The 21,132-nt window shown below is 39.4% G+C and overlaps 1 protein-coding gene across 1 annotated transcript in view; it reads left to right on the forward strand.

The window, feature by feature from the left end:
* Nucleotides 1-21,132, forward strand: part of DNAH11 (dynein axonemal heavy chain 11) — a 396,587-nt gene that overhangs the window by 247,819 nt on the left and 127,636 nt on the right. Inside the window, exons 54-55 of the mRNA XM_074379604.1 lie at nucleotides 218-360; nucleotides 12,983-13,144. Of these exons, the coding sequence (XP_074235705.1) occupies nucleotides 218-360; nucleotides 12,983-13,144 (305 nt within the window). The remainder of the gene's footprint in view (nucleotides 1-217; nucleotides 361-12,982; nucleotides 13,145-21,132) is intronic.

Consider the following 21,132-nt stretch of genomic DNA (forward strand, 5'->3'; position numbering starts at 1 on the left):
ATTCCTATACCTGTGGGTGTAGAGGGTGTGATCATCATGGCTTGTTCTGAATGTATTGTATGGCTTGTAAATGCAAAAGAAAAAGAAACGTGACATTTCTGATTTTAAACTCTTATGCTGAACTTTGTCTTATACATCATTTCAAACATTAAAAAGTTATATGTAAAATTTAAATTGCAATGATCTTTTAATAATTCTACTCATTCTTTGGGGGCAGGAGAAATCCCAGATCTATTCAGTGATGAAGATATGGACGAGATAATTTCTGGAATTCAGAATGAAGTTCATGCTCTGGGCATGGTGGACTCCAGAGAAAACTGTTGGAAATTCTTTTTGGCCAGGGTGCGACTACAGCTCAAAGTAAGAAATACTTGCTTCATTTGCATGTTGCCTAAAACCTGCTATTGCAACTCTCTGGTTTTGTTTCGAGTTTTTTATTATGGGATTGAATTTCAGTCATGCGCTTTGAAAGGATGTGTGTATTTCTACATGCCTATATCTGGAGTGTACCTCCCCAAAGTGTCCCATGGTGCTGAGCTCCCGCAAGGCATTGCTGAGCAATGTGTGCAGTTCTCAGCTGAAGTTTCATGTGGTCTGTGCCCTTGAGGAACTTACAGTATTATAGAACACAGGAGACATCACAAATACTTATCATACAAGATGAATGTAAATAGTGCCCTGGAATTACAGAGGAGCGCAGTATCCTTCCTCACGGGAGCAGGTCATCCTGGAGGAAATGATGGGCCACATGTCAAGCATGGAGAAGAATTCGCAGGAAGGAGCTTTCAAGGACAGGAAATCGCATTTATGTAAAGGTCAGCTTAACAGTACATATTTTGAGAAATCCAAGTTACCTCTAAAGGCCGGGACATAGAGTTCTTGTAGGGAGAGTTAGATTGATAAATCTGGAAAAGTAAACTGGAATGAGATAAGAGGTTTCTAAGTCATAAAGTGAGCAGTGAGGAGAGTTTCGAATTTAAAAAGTGATGATGATGTCAGTAACTTCTCGGAAAGGAACTTAGAAGTAACACTCCGATGGGCTGTGCGTGCCTGTAATCCCAGCACTTTGGGAGGCTGAGGTAGGGGGATCACCTGAGGTCAGGAGTTCGAGACCAGCCTGGCCAACATGGTGAAACCCTATCTCTACTAAAAATACAAAAATAACCAGGCTTGGTGGTGTGTGCCTATAATCCCAGCTACTCAGGTAGCTGAGGCAGGAGAATCACTTGAACCCGGGAGGTGGAGGCTGCAATGAGCCAGGATCGCGCTGTTGCACTCCAGCCTGGGAGACAGAGTGAGACTCCATCTCAAAAAAAAAAAAAAAAAAAGAAGTAATGTTCAGATGTTCTGAAGGATTACCCCAGTGTTCTTCCCCATCAACTGCTCTGTGCTATAGTGTATCACATAGGCTTGCACTGTAAACAAAATAGATCAATAAAGATCAAGTATCACAAGGAAACAGGGAGTACCTCCAGACTTACGGCAGGAAGCCAGTTTAAGAATGCTGCTTGGGAAAATTGAGGCTGTCTAGTATGGAATGGCTAGTCATCTAGACAAGCTGCTACTTTACTGATGCTTCTCATATTGTTATACCTGTCAAGTTAGTAGCAGGCTGCCGCAGCTATAGAACTAGAACATTTAAGGATAGGAAACGGGGACTGGCATTGGCCCTGAATATGCCTTTGATTAGAGGTTAAGGAGCAGAGTCAATAAGTTTCTCTAACGTTCTGCGATTTCAAGTTCCACATTAATCCTCCTGAGCAATTCTGTGCTGAGGTTAGAAGGTTAGGACTTAAGGTTCAGTTGCCCAAAGAGCTTTCTCCCCTTCAAAAATACGACTAAAAATACATTTGTCAGTAGTAACAAGGCCAGGGATTTCTTCCTGTTCCATTGTGATATACTTAAATAAAATTTTCTTTATAGAATGGGAAAACAAGTACAATGATAGAATTTGAGGCAGTAATAGTATAAATTAATGGTTCTCAGTCTCTTCCTCAGAGCTGCAGAATCAATGTCAACAAGAAACTTTTTTAAAAATGCAGTTTCGCCAACTCTACCCCAGACCTCCTTAGTCAGAAACTTTGGGTGGCCCCCAGAAATCTGTCCTAACAAGGCCTCCAGGTGATTCAGAGGCATGATGAAATTTAAGAGCCATTGTTACAAATAGTGCCAGAATGAGCATTGTTTGCTTCTACAGGATAAATTCGTAGAATGGATATTGCTGGATTCAGTAGTTACAGCTTACGGTAGTTTTAAAACATGTGCTTAAATTCTTTGATGCTCTTTTTACTCACAGGTGGTGTGAGTCACCATGCCCGGTTACTTTTATTGATTTTCTTTTTTGTTTGAGACAGAGTTTCCCTCTTGTTGCTTAGGCTGGAGTGCAATGGCGCAATCTCGGCTCACCGCAGCTTCTGCCTCCTTGGTGTGTCTCATGTTTCACTGTTACATCTTACGTTGCCATTTGATTCAGAATATTTATCTTGTCGGAGTATCTACCTAGTAAATTCATTTTCAGCATCTATTGAGATATTTATGTGTTTTTTTCCTTGGACTTACTAATATTCATTTAATACAGATTGATATACAGGAGTTTTACATTTTATATTTTTATACCCATCAGCCTTTTTCTTTGTTTCCATTGAGGCTATGTGTAGGCAGACCTTACCAAAACAGAGATCAGTTCTATATTCATCTCTATAGTTGTCGAATCATTTTTATGGTCTCTTTTTTTAGTATTTAACTCAGTAGAAGATGGAATTTCTTTTGGAGTAAGATATGGATAATTTTTACCCGTTATCACCAGACTATTAATTGAATGATCTATCTCTTTCCCACCAAAATGAGTAGGAGGTTGTTTTTTTTTTGTTTTTGTTTCATTCTGTTTTGTTTTTAATGTCATGTAGAAATAGGATCTCTGTGTCAGAAGAAAGGATCCCACTTCTGATCCCCTTTGGCCTGTCACTTAATTTGATACATCCTGCGGCAGGTTAATGATTAGCACCATGACCTCTTTACCTTGAGGGAGAAGTATTGTGGTAAAAGATGGGTAGTCTTTTTGCCTGAAAATAGCAGCTCCTTTTTTTTTTTCCAATTTATATGTATTACCCCCCCACATTCTTGGAATTTTAAAGAATTCCAAATTGCCCTGTGTTATTTTCAGATATCATGATACTCACCAGTGTGTACTAAAGACTCAGAATTTCTGATGAGCTGATATCTCCTTTGCATGCTGGGCATCATGGAAAGCTTAATGTGTTACAGGGGGTTGGTGAGCACCCCTGGCAGGTTAAGCTAAATGATGTGAAGTTGCCACCCCATTACCCATGCTCACCACCCGAAGTCAGTTCCGACTTGGAATGCAGAGACAGTGAGAACCTGTTGACAGGCAAAATGTGACCGCTGAAGCCCAGAGGGCAGGTCCCACTAACAGCCATCAGATGTGTGTCCTTGGATTGCCTCAAATAAGCCAATGAATAGCAATGCCAAGAGCCTTCTCTCCTTCACATTCGTATTTGTGCATCTTTTCCTACAGAGTTCTCATCTTACAACTAGAATACAGAACTTCTTCTCTCCGGTGGACCTTAGTTAACCCAATGACTTTTCCCTCCTGGCCATCTGATGGTATAGGGCAAAGGACACTTGATTTATGTAGCAGTTCCCTGGTTCTATCCTAAGATTTTAGATATTTGCCTCATAATCTGTCTACTTAAGTATATATATAGAGAGATCCATTTCTGATAATATAAAAAATATATGCTTATTGTAGAGAATTAAAAAATACAAAACAATATGAAAGAACATTTTTAAACTACCCTTAATAATACTGTCTACAGATAACATATTGATATATTTCCTCTCAGTTTTCTAAGTACTTATAAACATGAAGTATATGTTCAGAAACTAAAAAAATTTTATTCTCATCTCACACTGTCTTTAATTACCTTCCTGTTTGCCTTTCTGATTAGAAGGCTGCCATGGCGGTATAAATCAAATGATTCAAGAATTTGGTGTGTGGAGTGAACTATTTAACTGAAACGTACTTTATTCTAAATAACCATTTGTAGAAAATGTCCTTTATCCACTTACAGCTTTTTCCAAATTTCCTATTGGTTGCTGTAATTTGTATTGTTTTATAGGAGCATTTTATATAATGGATGTTATTTGTATATCTGGAATATTTTGGTTTTATGTGTTTCCAGTGTTTGTTTTGGAATTTATCATAATTCTGCTAACTCTTACCACTGATTTGAAATGCTCTTTATCTCAGACATTAAATGCCTGAACATAAGAAATTCTATTTGGGGCTGTCTATTATGTCCCATTAATTTGTCCCTGCAGAATTGTCACACTGCTTTATGATAGCTTTATAGTATATTCTGGAATCTAGTAGAGCAAAATCACCTTCCTTTTCTACCTTTACTTAGTTATTTGTGCCTTTAATTTCCTGGATTAACTGTGAAATCAGTTTGACTTTTTAAAAAAAATCCAATGAAAATGTATGGACTAATTTGGGGATAGTGGATACATTTACAATTTTGAATATTTTTCTTCTTTCACCTGCACAGTTTTCCTTGTTACAATTTATTTTTCCAAATATCCTTTGATGTTCTTATTCATTTTTATTCTGGCTGAACTTTAAAATCACTTTGCTAAATTCTGCTAAGCCTGTTGGGAATTGTTAGAATCACCTAAAATTTGTTAGTGAATGTGGGAAGAATTAGTATCTTTATAATAATTGACCTCTTCCGGGAATGTGGCACATCTCTTCCTTTGGTCAAAATGTTTTTAAGCTTTGGAAAAGCAGATTATTCTCTTGAATTCATTTTACACATTTCTCATTAATTTCTTTTCTCAATATTTTATACTATTTTCTACTCCTGTCAAATTTCTAACTGATCATTGTGGACATAAAGCCATTGGATGGAGGGGAGGAGGAATAGATGGCTAATTAGTTATGCATTTGTTTTACCAACCAATTCAGTGCATACATTAATTCCAATAGCTTTTGCATTTTGTTCTTTAGAGTTTGCTGAGTAGACAGATCATCTTTTAATTTTTAATCCTTTATAACTATCACCACTTTTGTATATCCTGGGACTCCCATGCTTTCTGAACAGCACTTAAAAATTTTAAGTAACTATAGTGATCATCTTTATTTATTTATTTTTGTAATGAGAATGCCATTAGCTTTCCATCATTGGTATTAGATGAAATGCTGGCTTGGGATATTTTCCATGTTACTTTTAGGAAAAGGTGTTGCAGTTTATCCTATCTGTTTTGATTTAAACTCCTTTTTTTTTGTCTTCTTTCATCTTTGCCTGTTCTCCTACTATGTGTTTCTATTATTTTCTTTATCTTTCCAGCCTCTTGAGGATGCTTTGCATGTTTTTATTCTTTTCTTAAGGTTCTTGTATTAAATCAACTTCAGAGGAATCATCTGCCTTTCAATCTGCAGGATGCTTTTCTACTTTTCTTGATTTTATAGTATTTCTTCCTCTGGCTCCACTTAGGCTTCTTTCCTCTTCTTTCTTCTTGGATAGTAGAGACAGCAATTCACAGCTAAAGTCTGGCAACAGACAAGGTGGATGATTTCCTACTGACTTACCCTGCGTCATGTGCAGGGACCTGAGAGTCTCAACAAAAAATGCCAAGCACCACTCGTATCCAAGCAACAGATTAACATACACATACATGGCCTAAGCCAAAAGACTTAGTAGTAACCTAAGTAATTTTCAGGCTTTGTTGTTCATTTTGTGTAAAAGCTCAACCACTCACCTTTCCCAGTGGAAAATCAGATACCACAGAACCTTATCTTTGCAGAATTATAAAGTCGAGTCTCTTCAAACCTCCCTCTGGCTGAGGAGCAGAACATTTAATTTCTTTCCCTTATGCGGATGGCTATCTCGATGATGAGAGGGACACTCTTAACCCCTCCTACCCCACTTGTTTCTCATCAGTGCACATTCTGACACATGCACTGATGAGAAACAAGAAACACTAACACCTGTCTTGCCCGGTACCGGTTCCAGGGCTCTGGGAGTCTCAGTGCTGCCAGCTGTGTTTCGCTTTGCAGGACCACACCTCTCTGGATACGGTGCTCTTGTCTCTGTCCTCCCATTTTCTTTTATTATTTGACGTAAGTAGGAAAAGAACTTCAGAGAAGGACAAAAGGTGCCACCTTGTACTCTGGATCTGAGGTTCACTCTCTGAGATTAGATAAAACAGCAAAACCTCAAAAAATTAGGACGCAAATACCAATATTTTATTTTACCCAGAAAAGTTTTTTTCAGACTGTTACAGATTTACTCATTCGTGTAGCCATTCATCACTCAGCAAATATGTACTGAGTGCCTGTGAGGTGCTGAGTCCTTGGAATGTGGTAGGGAGCAAAGGCTAACCCAGCACTGCCCACCTAGAGCCACCTCATTCAATCTAATAATCACACACAAAAAGTAAAATCACAACGATGGACATGAGAGATAAAGGTTATGTAAGATAACAGAAGACAGGACAAGAAAGATTTCATCAAAAAAATAATGATCAAGAAGAGACTTCCAAAGAGTGAGTACAAGTCTTCTCCATTATTTTATATTGTAAAAGAAAATTTTTATACCAGAAACCCAGCACTTAATCCCTTGAGTAAGAACATCACTGTATGTTGAATAGCCTTTGCATTTTGGAAAGCGTATGATGCTTTCCTCATTTTGCTAGCATTCACCTGTGGGGTTTGCTGGTAGAATCTGAGGCCTGTTCTTGGAATGGTGCACATGTATGGAGTTACCCCGTAGCATCAGGAGAAACATCCTCTACTCTACTGAGCAGCACAGCTTGGAAGCCAGAAACCGGATGTGACACAGTTCAAATACAGGCCTATCTAGAAGAGAGAAAAGTAGGCATCTGATTTTCTTACGAAACAAAACAACACTGATACGTTGTTATGGGGCTAGAGATTGTCTTGGAATGCAGTCTGTGACCAGCACGGGCCCTGGTGACAAGCACGGGAGCTGAGACAAGGGCTCTGTTTCCTGTCTTCCCCCTCAGAAATAGGCCTGCTCTTTGCTATCTACCGGGATTCCACACACAATTTTCTTTGTGAACAGAAGAGTTTTCTTGTTTAGAAAATAAAGAAAAATAAATTAACTAAAACTCCCCGCTATCAAACATTACCTCTAGCAAATATCTGTAATGTCCAATATTTACACAAGTCAAAGGTTATGGGAATGAGTTCATTGTGTGCTGTCTAAAAGGGTAATAAATAAGAAAATGTATTGTGTGTGTGCATGTTGAAGGTATTGGATCTTTTAAAAACGAATTGAAATTGAAAGGTAATTAGATGGGGGTAATACAGGAAGATATGAGGACAGTGACAAAGTGACACTGAGCATTCAAACTGGGGAAGATTTTCTGCACTAAACTTCCATTCCTGCAACGGTTCCCTCAGATTGAGACTATTATTCTTGAAAAATACTGAGGCTTTTGAGGATTAATGCAAACCTAAGTGATGGATGGAAGCTTCTGAAGAAAATATGTGGGAGGGTTACTACCATCTGAGAATAAACTATATCAAATGGAAAAAAAAAATACAGAGTGACTGTGGCAATTCACATTTTCATTACCAGATGAAATTGACTGAGTCCTGTTAGTGATATACCAATAAATATGTACTTATGATAAGATCTTATCTAAAAGAAACAGAAACATATTACAAAGCACAGGGAAAAGTGAATTCCTGCAAGTGAGTCATAACACCTATGTGGGCAAAAGAAAAAAAGAAAGATAGAAAATTCTGTGGTATGGATTCCAAAAGCAAGTTCCTGACATCCAAATGTTGGAGCCACAGGAAGTACATAGATGGTGATTTCAGGGTTTGCTTTTTACCTGTGAGAATTTGCTTGGAGAAAAGACCACAGCTGCCAGAGGCATTTTTAACTTTATTTTTTCTCTGACTTTCCTTTCTAATCCCACTGTTGGAAACTAACCTAAGCTTACTAGCAATTGTCAAGAACTTTTTGGTGAAGGGTATAGTTCCGTGAATTTAGGTACTTCAAGGTAGATGACGTCTGCTGGGTGAGGGAGATGGCTTTTCCCCCAAATCTCCCAACTCAAGGTAGGCTTCCAGGAAAGGATGTCTCAGACTGAAGCCTGCTACAGAGAGTTGATTGGGGATAATAAGAAGGCAGACACAAAAACCTTACAACTTGCTCTATGAGTTTGGTGTAATCCCAGCTCTGTTCTTTTGGGGACTCGACTTGCCCATCTTTGGAAGATTTTTTGGGGGCAGATGTGGCAGTATTTCCACAGAAGGATTCAGCTGACCTCGCTGGAATCACATCAAAAGACGAGACTCTCTTCATAAACACTTTACCACAGGACTGGTCAAGTTCCAAAATCCCAAGGGCTGCTGCCCAAAATGTAATTATTGGGATACCTTGATACTTAGATTTTTAAATTTTGTTCATACATTAGCAGAGGTTTGCACACATTTTTTGGACTGGGAGGTTTTGCTTCAGGTATCTTGAACACTACTTATTTTATCAGTGAAAAATCATGTCTACCATCCATGATGCTGCCACACCAACCATTTATGTTGATGAGAAAAGTAGTTGGCTAAGAGCTCCTGGTAGCTGGCTCTGCAGTGTGGGCTTACATTAGAATCCATGAAATGCTGCTTAGCCACAGGCCCACCAGTCTGCATAGTCCTTGTTGATGTATTGGAGATATTAACAAACAGCCCCTAAGGTGTAAAATAAAATGACTATTCACATGCTTGTTATACTAGTAGTTAAATTATAAACAACACCCTTTTAAAATTATGTATTTTGTTTTTATTTCTTATAAGCCGTTTGCTATATTAATCTTTCATGAAATTAAGGGAAAAGTAACAGGAAAATTATTTGGAATGATTTTTCCCCCACAGTAATGTTCCTTGTGACAACTGGGGTTTACTTCAGGTTATCTGTAAAGTTGTTTTCTAAGACAGTGGTGTCTTAGAAAAGAGCAGAATGCCCGATGGTTTCCAGACATTAGTGTGGGTTTCTGGAAAAATCTCACATGACTCTACTACCAAGGAAAGCTGGATGGCAGGAGAAATTTTATGCTCAATTTTTAGCAAAACTAGAAATTACTGAGCAGTGAATTGGGTCAGTAACTGCACTCCTCCAGGCTGGCATGACACTCTCCTTTACCTTCAAAGAGATTACTAATGAACAAGTATATTTCTGTAATTTAGTTCCCAGGGTCTAGTTTAGCTGATACAATTTAGATTACTTATTTTAAAATCTCTAATTTTTTTTTATCTCTTTATGTAGAGACCTAGATTCTGTGAGTATTTAACAAACTGCAATAACATTGAAAAAGTCAATGTTTCATTGAAGTATTCCTGTAAATACATTAAAACTATCAGACTATGGCTCTGGGTATCAGAATAACCCTAGAGAGTTTGTTGAAAACACACATTGCTGAGTCCCACCCCCAGAGTTTCTGATTATTTCTCTCTGGAGTTGGTCCAGGGCTTTATATTTCTAACTAACTCCCAGACAGTTCTTTGAGAACACCTGGTCTCCATGCCACCCTTCCAGGCCCTCTCACATTATGAAATTTTACATAGTGTTCTGAGGATCCTTATTTAAGCAATAATACATAACATAGGAGGAAATATTTTCAATCATAAAGGTGTAGAAAAGAATAATAGTTCTCTAAGTGGCCATTCTATATTGGTTTTCAATAAATACTCCATTTCACGCATTGCTATAAAGAAATACCCAAGACTGGGTAATTTCTAAAGGAAAGAAGTTTAATTGACTCACAGTTCCACACGGCTGACGAGGCCTCAGGGAACTTACAGTCATGGCAGAAGGGGAAGCAAGGACCGTCTTCACGTTGCGGCAGGAAAGACAAGTGCATACAGGGGAAATGCCAGGTGCTTATAAAACCGTCATGTCTTCATGAGAACTCCCTCACTATCATGAGAGCAGCATGGGGGAAACCGCCCCCATGATCCAGTCCCCTCCCACCAGGTCCCACCTGGGATACATGAGGATTGTGGGGATTTCAACTGGAGATCAGATAGGGGTATGAACACAGAGGCAAATCATACCAGTAATGAAGGCCTATGACTCAGTAACTCAGGGAAAGCATCGTTTCCTGAGGCTGAAGAAACATGGTTCAAATACTTTATTTTCTAACACATTCTTAAGATCAGATACTATGCCAGTTACAAGTGTGGAAATTAAGTGTAGTAGTGATGGAAATATTTGGGATCTTGTCAAATAAAAGATGCTTTTTTTCTCTTCCTTTGCTAACATTATATGTAAATGATATTTCTAAAATTGGCACAAATGAGAGATGAGTTGGGTGTGGGAAGCCAACTTGGAAAGAAAGGAGAAATACTCAAGTTTTGGGGAAAGCTCATAAGAGAAACGTAAGAACTAAGATATAAGTAAAAACTATACATTTTAACTAAGGCTTGTTAGCCCATGAAATATTACAGCAATCATTTAGTTTATAACTAGAATTTATATAATGAAAAAATGATCAGCTTAAGCAACATTAAATACATTTCACCACATACAAAAAAAAAAAAATTGGACCCTATCTTACAACCTATGGAAGAATCAACTCAAAATGGGTTAAATACTTAAATGTAATATAGGGGAAATCTTCAGAAGATTTGTCTTGGTATTGATTTCTTTGATATGACACCAAAAGCCCAGGAAACAAAAGGAAAAACAGACAAGTGTATTGCATCAAACTAAAAAGCTTCTGTACAGCAAAGGAAACGATCAACAGAGTCAAAACAACCTATGTGAAATGGGAGAAAATAATTGCAAACTGTGTACTTGATATTTGATATTGATATTTGATTATTTGATACTGATTTGATATTTGATATTGATAAGGAATTAATATTTAAAATATATAAGGAACTCCTATAATTCAAGTTTAAAAATCTGATTTTAAAATGGGCAAAGGAGTTGAGTAGACATTTCTCTAAAGAAGACTTACACATGTCTAACAGGTATATGAAAAGATACACAACATCACTAATCAGGGAAATGCAAATCAAAACCACAAGAAGTATCACCTCACATAGGTTAGGATAGTTACAGTTTAAAAAAACAAAGCAGAAAAGAAATGTTACTTTGATGAAGCTGTGAAGAAATTGGAACCCTTGTATACTATTGGTGAAATTGTAAAATGGAATTTTCAATTTTTTGAGGAGCCACCATACTGTTTTAGTACCATAAAATCTAGCAATCCCACTTCTAGGTATATAGCCAAGGAAACTGAAACCAGGATCTCAAAGGGGTATCTGCACTTTCGTGTTCACTGAAGCATTAGTCACAGTAGCTGAGACATGTAAACAACTAAAATGTCCATCAGCAGATGACTAGATAAACTAAATGTACCATACACACACACACACACACACACACAAAATGGAATATTTTCATCTATAAAAAGGAAGAAAGTCTTGTCATATGTCCCAACATGGATGAACCTTGAGGACATGATGCTAAGTGAAATAAGCCGGTCACAGAAGGACAATTACTGTATGATGCTGTTTATGTGCTGTATCAAGAGTAGTCAAACTTCTAGAAACAGAAAGTAGAATGGTGGTTACCAGGAGCTGGAGGGAGGTCTATTCAATAGGTGTAGAGTTTCAGTAATGCAAGATAAGAAAGTTGTAGAAAGCTGCTGCACAATACTGTGCTTACAGTTTACTGTACCATACACTTAAAAATGTAAGATGGTAGATCTCATGTTTTTTGACACAACAAAACATTTTGATCTTAATATTTCTATAGCTTGAATTGTTGAATACACATGGTATATAAAATATAATAAAACACTTGTTAAATGAGATACAGGTTCACGTATGCTGGAATATTGTATGACGTGAACTTTTTAACTGCTATAGGTAAAAAAAAAAAAAATCCTTTGAAAAGTGATTTCTATTGCCTGATTTCAAAGTGTTAGAGACTGAGAGGCAGTCACAAACCTTTATATCATCAGATCTGAGCCATTTCTAGGGAAGAGGAAACCAAGACTCTCCCTCTCAGACCTTACCCCAGTTGACAGTTCTCTTCCCAGTGTCCTCGCGTCCATAGGAACTTGAGAATAAAAGCAGAGAAGGAAAGGATGCTCCCTGAACACCTGCTTTGTTTTGACACTTTATGCAGGGCGTCTCCTCTGAAGTACCCTCTGAAGCGAACAGGAGCTGACCAGGTGCTCCTCTCACTGAGTTCTTTTGACCCTCTGTCAGAGCCAGGTGCCATAGCCACCCTCAGGACTCCTGACAGAATCCCTTATGTCCCTAAAAAAGACGTATGGAAGTATATTTAAATTTTAATTAACTTGTAATTCATTACACAGCCACACAAAACATTAGCTTTACAGCAGAAACTTAAAAATTTTCTCAGCAGGAGAGTGTTGAAACTGATAGTTTTTTTCTTGAAGACCAGTGTGATAGTATAAACTGAATTTCTCATTTCTTTAAAATTCTGAAGTGGGAGCTCAAGTAGATGTATTTCATTTTAAATGGAAACACAAACATTAATGATGAGAAAACATTTTTTAAGTGTTTTATTATGCAGCTTTACGGAGCCCGATGAATTATAAAATGGAAGGAACAGAAGATGAAGATACTGGTATTGTATCATGGTGATTTCTTTTTTTTTTTTTTTATGTTACTTGTGTGATGTCAATGAATAATAGGTCTCCCTATTAATGATAATCATCAAAAATGTTTAAGCAAAGAGAAACAAATTTTAAGGAAAGCAGACAGCGGTGTTTCCATGTGTTCAGGTTTGTACTTTGATTAGCAAGGAGGTTAATGTTGCTGTCCACTGCGTAGGGCTTGAGGGTAGTTTCATGTCACGGCTGGCTGCGCTCCTTTCTGTCATTGTCTAAGATTGCAAAGTAATTCTCTGCTCACTCATCACCCGCCTGTTTCTGCCTTGCCCCCGTGTCTCCACAGATCATTTTGTGTTTCTCTCCAGTTGGTCACACGCTGAGAGTTAGAGCTCGGAAGTTCCCAGCCATAGTTAACTGCACGGCTATTGACTGGTTTCATGCGTGGCCGCAGGAGGCCCTGGTCTCCGTCAGCAGGAGGTTCATTGAGGAAACCAAGGGAATTGAGGTACGGCGTGTCAGCCTGCGTCACGCACGCACTCACACCAAAAATCCTCGGTGGATAAGTACGTTTCAAAAATACATCTGTCGGAAAGCTGTCCTGATTTAAGATGGTAACTTATCTGTTAGTTTACATTCTAAGGAATACGATGGCTGGCCTTTTTTCCACCAGGTTGAGGAGGATGTGCACGCGTGTGTGAACACAGGCACACACGCAGCACTTGAGTATATTCTCACTCATGCACTGACTCAAAGTCCAGGATCATTACTTCCTTGAGTCATAATGGGGCTTCCTGATTGTAAATCCTTTAAGTCCGAACTAAAAGCCCAAATAGAAGTGTAGTCATTGTAGCCATGCTTCTTAATGAAGTAATTGCTTCTTAATGAAGTAAGGCAGTTCATTGTGATTATTCTCATAGCATCGATAGTTGAAAAATCAGCCCCCGTATTCCATAGCCCCTAAGTCAAATAATATATCTGCTTATTTGCTTTACAGACTTACGTTTTATGGGTTATTTTGTCATTCATGTCTTCATGATGAAATTTGTACCTCCCATGGCATCCTAACATGGTTGTACAAAACAAAACAACAGAAGCTTCAAGCATTCAGATTGCGAGGAAAAAAGGATGTAGCTATGAAGTTATTTAGATTTCCTGGAGATGAAGTTTTATTCATGTCTAGTGCCTTTCTGATGACATAGCTTTTGAAAGTGATTGTGGACATTTCCCAGGGAGCTTTGTCTTCTCATTCCATTGAGTGATAAGGTGAAAGTTTCCTAGAATAGGTTAGACACTGAAATTGACTCTCAGAGGCAAACACAGAACTGGAGATATGTAAGGAATGATGTCTGTTCCTAGTTGAAAGATTATCATGAACAGGGACAACCCACTGTAGCCCTGCCTTACTCCAAAAGGCATAACTGCTGCAGTTCCAAAGCAATCCTTTTACATCTTGTGATATGTTGTATCTTTTGGTGGCCATATGGTTAAAAATCTGGTCATATTTACATATTTAATTGTTTGTAAGCAGCTAGCTTTATCGTTCATAGTATCATTTTCCTTTGCTTCTACTAAAAAAAAAAAAAAAAAAAAACAGCTATAGAGGTAAGTACACATGCAAGCATTCTGCGATGCCTGCAGAATTTAGGGGAGGAAGACCTCCTCTCCTTTAGTCTTTTCCTGAAATGTTTATTAATCTAATTATTTGGTGCTGGATTGCTAGGGAAGAGCTGTCAAGCAACATCTAATTTGGAAGATACTTATATATAGTACAGGCTTTAGGCTATTCAGCTACCCACCCTCCTTCTCTCCCCTACATTTACACTTAAGACATTTCCACAAATAAAAATAAGAAATGATCTTTTCTAAAGTCTGCCAGAAATATTTTGTACTTTAACATCTGGAAAATCATTAAGTATGACAAATAATGGTCATAAATGTTAACACAAATTTCTTATGTAGTTGCCAGGTCTGTTGCATTACTGGAATTCTCTAGTGCAGGCGTCCCCAAACCTTTTTACACAGGGGGCCAGTTCACTGTCCCTCAGACCGTTGGAGGGCCGCCACATACTGTGCTCCTCTCACTGACCACCAATGAAAGAAGTGCCCCTTCCTGAAGTGCGGCGGGGGGCCGGATAAATGGCCTCAGGGGGCCGCAGTTTGGGGATGCCCGCTCTAGGGCATCGTTTTATCTTCTCTTAGTTACAAGACGGGTTCACAGTGTTGCTTTATTAGAAGGAGAGAGTCAGTATGAATCTTCCAATAGCCAGTTCTTCTTCATCCCGTCTGGTTTGGTAGGAAGAGAAGGGAGCCACAGCACTTTGTTTCTGCCTGTCACTTTCTCAAATGTTAGGACATTAGAGCTGGTCGCATGGTTGAAGCTGGCATTTGGCACGGTGCTTTTTAAAGTTCCTTCGCTTTGCTGCTCTGTGCAGGCTTTTTCATGTTCAGGTGGGCGCCACTTTGAAAACAGCTCAAGGAGCTTTGATATGCCAGTGACCGTTGACATCTGCTGGATGAGGCAGGACTTGCATCGTGTTAAGTCAGAGGGCTCCTGTCAGGTGCTCAGCTCGATCCGATGGTGTCATAACGCCTCCTATAGGATGCTGAGCGCCAAATAGGGATTTTAGAAGCACTTTACCTTTTCTGTTTAACTGAATTGTGCCTCAGAACCAATTAGCCAGCTGATTTCATTTCAGCACAAGGTGCTTATTTAACTTTCTCACCTTCTTAATTTGTTGCGCAGGAGCAATGATTATAATTCAGAGTACATTGTGTCCATATTCTTCTAAAAATGTGGCGTCTTTTCTGTAGAGGTCAAAAACAACTTTTAAATTTTTTGAATGAGCACTAATTTGATCACTTTCTTCGTTTTAATTTCCTCTAATAAGACGGAAAGTTATCAGCATATTTTAGGCCCTTCTTAATTATTGACCTCATTTGCTGAGTCTGAGGTACTTACACAAGGTGACCCCCTTAGGCCAGAGAGAAAGGATTCATTAAAGGCAAGCAGTTTGGTGTGTGTTGACATGTAATTTTCCGTCAGTACACGCTCAGCACCCGGGGTACGGGTTGACTGCATCTAAATAAATGTGTGTGCTATTTTTCTGTTACCTGATACGGAACTGAATGACAGCTGACAGACGATGACCAAAATAGTTTGACACAAGTATTTATCTGAAGACTTTGTGTCAACGTACACTACTTCTCCAAGGAGATTTTGAAATGAAGATGGGAGGAGGTGTGTAAGGAGTGAGAGAAGAAAAAGCCCTCTGGGTGAACCTGGGAACAGGGTTGGAAAGGCTGTGAGAAGCTCACTGGAGAGAGAATTGGGTGAAGACCTTACTGATGAGTACATGGGTTCTACAACGAAAAATTGAGAAAAGGTGGGGTATTGAAAGGCAGGTGATGTTTTTGCTTTTCAGGGTGAAATGCATCCTAGACGTATTTGAAAGCAAGGCCAGATGAAAGGAGAAGTTACTGAATGGAAATGAAAGTGAGCTGTCTGGTGAAGGAGTGAGATGCTTGTTGGTTGTTGTGGAGTGGATCTGAGCAAGGTGACTGAGGTCATCTTTTTGGGCACGTTCACCAACTGATGAGTTAAAATCCTCTGGCCTTATGTTGTACCACTTAAAAATAATGACACAAACTCGATATCATCAGCTTTTTCAGGGAAAAGCAGTTATGCCCCATGCAGTCACCTCTTCAGTTGTTGCAGAGTTTGGTAGCCTGTGAAGGACATGTTTTATTACTGTTTTTCACAACTGATTGCGAGAAAGTCCAGTCTAAGAAGAAAGTTATTTTACTGCTTTATTTAAAGCCTTGTTTCTCCAGTGGTCTGTAAATTCATTTTTAAAATTGCAAGACAAACACAAAGGGCATAAAACAACATATGTGTCAGTGATAGCTATATTAGCACAGTTTCTGTTAGCGACTTTCAGCACAATTCTCACTTTGAAATATAAATTAGAATTATTCACTATGAATAAAAAGTAGAAGAATAACCTTATGCAATAGAAATTCAGTGAATATGAGGAAAATAATCCCCTTTTTAAAGGAATATTGAAGCCATTTAAAAATATTAAGACAAAAGCAAGTGCAACGACATTTATCTCGATTCTGCCCAGTTCTTACACTGGCTTGAGCATATATTTTTTTTGTCAATGGGGCCCCCCCACGATGGGCATGTCCCGAACATGCATCTCGAGGCCTCCAGCATGCTCGCCCCCAGGCTATGTGATGCTGGGGCCCTGAGCGTGTCACTGTCATTGAGAAGCTCAGGGCACATGGGGAGCACAGATGGGCAGGGATCGCTGACACCAGTAGTTTGGCCTTCGCAGCAGTGATCGGGAGCACCAATGTGGGTTACCTTTTCCCCAGATGTCTCAGAAGTACTTTTTTGCCTCAAACACCAGTTTGCTCGTCACATGGCTGAGGGAAGACCCAGGTAGTTGTTAACGTCCTTCCCCATTCTTCAGGCCTCGACCTCATAAGTAGGGTCCAGACTTTGTAGCTGCCTAGGAACCTAGATGTGCATATTCAGCTGAAAGTCTGATTAACTCAGATGGAGCTGTCACTATAAGTTTGTAGTTTTGTGGCTTTTTTCTAGGCGCTGGCCTCACCAGAACCAGCCACAACATACACACCATCTTCTGCTTTGTCTTCTTCCTGTAAAAGAGCTAGCTGGATTTCTTTTTTTCTTTTTGAGATGGAGTCTCACTCTGTCACCCAGGCTGTAGTGCAGTGGCATGATCTCGGCTCACTGCAACCTCTGCCTCCTGAGTAGCTGGGACTACAGGTGCACACCACCATGCCTGGCTAATTTTTGTATTTTTAGTAGAGACAGGATTTCACCAGGCTGGCCTCAAACTCCTGATCTCAGGTGATCTGCCCGCCTCAGCCTCCCAAAGTGCTGGGATTACAGGCATGAGCCACTGCACGCAGCCTGAGTTTCATTTTTCCTCCACTCCTCCTGAGTCCTCAATTGCTTCCTTGTTTTAACTTTCTGGCAGAGAACTATTGAAGGTGCCCTTTTCAATGACTGTAATCTCATCTAGGAAATTGTTGGCTTTTTCTGGACTTTGTTTTGCCTCTGACCAGTACTTGAGCTCCAGAATTAAAGACAAAATACAAAAAGCATAAGCAAATAACGGTATAATGTACTCACCAGATGACTCAAAACACAAAACTAGCATGTGATTTAGAAAACTACACTTGTTACTGCCTTATGTAATGGTAGTAATCTTGCTGCACCTGCTGTGGGCGCTGCTACTGCCACAGCAGCAGAACTGATACAGGTTCAGTATCCCTGATCCAAAGCACTTGGCACCAGAATTATGTTGGGTTTCAGATTGTTTTGAATTTTGGAATATTTGCATTTGCATAATGAGATGCCATGGGGATGGGACTCAAATCTAAACATATAATTCCTTTATGTTTTATACAGTCCATATGCACATAGTCCGAAGGTCATTTTATATGAGAATTGGAGTAATTTTGTGCATGAAACAAATCTTTGACTGTGCTTTGACTGTGACCCATCACGTGAGGTCATAAGTGGAATTTTCACTTGCAGTGTTTTGTTTTGTTTTTTTTGAGACAAAGTCTCTCTCTGTCGCCAGGCTAGAGTGCAGTGGCGTGATATTGGCTCAGTGCAACCTCTACCTTCCAGTTTCAAGTGATTCTCCTGCCTCAGCCTCCCGAGTAGCTGGGACTACAGGCATGTGCCACCCAGCTAATTTTTGTATTTTTAATAGAATCGATGTTTCACCATGTTGGCCAGGATGGTCTTGATCTCTTGACCTCGTGATCTGCCTGCCTTGGCCTCGCATAGTTCTGGGATTCCAGGCGTGAGCCACCGTGCCTAGCTGGCGTTATGTTAGCATTCAAAAAGTTTTGGCTTTTGGAGCATTTCAGATTTTGAATTTTTCAGATTAGGGATACTCAGCCTGATCCTGCTGTCAATTTGCGTTGCTTATCATCTCCTACCTATCACGAGCCTCATGAGGAGGGACCGCTTGTTTCCCCTGGGATGGAGTCCCAAGAGTAAAAAATGCCACTGGTAAGGGGCACATCTGCAGTTTGACGCCAGAGCCCATAGTCTTAAATCCTTCTCTTGACTATTGCATGAATGTTTGACTATTTGGAAAGAAGTCAAAGAAGAAAGGAAACAGAATTTTTAGGAGCAATTTTGTGGGCAGGAAGAAGCACGGGAGAGTGGGTAGTATTTTACTAGATTTTTCAGAACTGGAAATCTAGCCCAGGTCCTAGGATTCAAACCCTGCGTCCCTAGCTCCCTCCAGAATCTTCTTCTCAGAGCAAAACAGCACTATGAAGAGCTGAGGACAAGTGCGAAAACGCAACGCTGCTCATTTTATGCATTCGTAAGTTTCCTTTCTTTAATAAGCCACCATACAACCACAGATATCTTATTAATGCATTCTTTTACCAGCCCTGAAGGGAGCAAAAAGACCCAGTAATTGATCAGTTTGACATATTTAAAAATTAACACAGAAATAATTTCTGAGAGAATAACGTTTAAGACTTACTGTAGGCATATAGCATTTAATGTGACAAAATTGTTCCAAGTTAAACTTCAAAAACAGAGAAAGTAGATTTTTTTCACCTGCTCCTTTTCCTTTTGCCCTTCCTCCCTCCCTTGAATACAATGCTCTTGAAAGCCCAAATTTAATATTACAAAACCATGTAGTCTTCTTTGCTGGTCTTGAGAAGGTATAAAATCCTAAATTGATTTAGTGCTGACCTCTGGGTATCGTTTACATTCAACTCTGCTGTTGGTCATCTTCAAGAGGAATATACTGGGCACTGGCTTGATGTGCCAGGTGTCTGGAGTACTTGATGTGGCAGAAACTACGACTGCTTGAGAACTGTCACACCAGATAACCGAGATCTGTTGATGTTTTTGTGTTTGCAGTGAGCCATCTGAGAGAGTAGAAATTAAACATGTTTTCTTAAAGTGAGGAAAAGCAGTTTCATCTTTGCATTTGATTATATGTTGGAGACAGCATCCCTTTCCGAAGCATCTTAGTGGGGAAACGTTGAGTTTATAACCATTTGATACTGGCACTCGGCTTCTTTTTAGTTTTGCCTTCATCATGATTGGCTGCTAAAGGACTGTCAACGGTTATCTACTGGTTTTTATGAAGAGACCAAATCTCACAGAACGATGTTCTCCCCTCACGTCTCTCAAAGTGAAAAATACAGCTTTGTGTAGTCCTAGCCGCGGCAGCACCAGCAGCAACTCCCCCCAGCTTTCCCCGACGCCCCCCCAAGAAAAAAAACTGGAGATAAATGAATGGCAGAATAAATAATTTATGCTAATGAAATTACTGCAATTAGTAGTTCTACAATGACCCTTTTAAAAGCCACAGCTGTTAATGTCAGGAAGTGCTGTCACTACTGACCTTATCATAAGAGAAAGTGACAAATTGAGAATGCAGGGAAGACCAGTCATCAAAGAGGTCTGTTCTGGAACGATTAGAGTTTTCTGAAAAACAGTGTGAATTACAACCAGCTGCTCCCTGGCTCAGCGAGGCTCCCATGCTGTGCCATTTTGTTAAGCCCGATAACAATAGTTATTTTGCCCCATTGAGACAAGTTGTCTCGGGCCACTTTCAGCTCTACCGGAAAGCACTTCTTCCATCCCCAATTTACAAATGAAACTGTTGTTAAAGAGAGCTTTCAGGGCCTCCAAGGAGCCTCCTCATAAGGATCATGGTTGGGCACAGGCCAGAGGTTTTGTTCCCCCACCCCCCAAGGAAGTTACACTTGGCTGAGGAAGTATTTATCTATATTGTAGAAAGGTATGTGTGCACCTTTAGTTCCCAAGGAACTAAAACAAGACAGGGCAGGAGTAAATTCCTGCACATATCTGTATGGAAGTCAAGCTCTTGTAAAAATACAGTCTCCAAGGGATTACGATTTGCATGAGGTCGATATAAACTTTTTCATAAATTTTATTTTTCTGAGTCTACTGTTTGGAAATATATTTGTATCTAGTGTCCACTAGAAACCAAGAATATTCAGAATTTATATCACATTATATTTCTTTAATTATAGTAATATACATTATTTCATTTACTAGTGAGATGGACTTTTAACACTCAGCACAGTCCAATATGTAGGTATTTTAAACCCACTTGGGAATGTGTCCTGATGTTGGAAGACATTAGGACATTTGTCCTAGTTGTTTAAAGACATTGTTCAGGAGCAGTTGGTTTTCACCAGCAAGAATTGGCCTGTCTCTCCTCGCACCTCTGCTTATAATATTAATGGTGCAGGTTTGAAACGTTTAACTGCATCACCAGCCACTTGTGTGCAATTTTCCGAAAGATGTCCGAGCATTATTGGCAACACGTTGGTAAATTATGTGTGACTTTCCTAAGAGTCGGTGTCGCTCATTTAATTCATATTAATTGATTTTTAGGCTTCCCTTGATTAATTGAACCTGGTTCATCTTGTACAGAATGCAATAAA

The sequence above is a fragment of the Saimiri boliviensis genome, chromosome 10 (genome assembly GCF_048565385.1).
Source record: "Saimiri boliviensis isolate mSaiBol1 chromosome 10, mSaiBol1.pri, whole genome shotgun sequence".
Classification (NCBI taxonomy): domain Eukaryota; kingdom Metazoa; phylum Chordata; class Mammalia; order Primates; family Cebidae; genus Saimiri; species Saimiri boliviensis.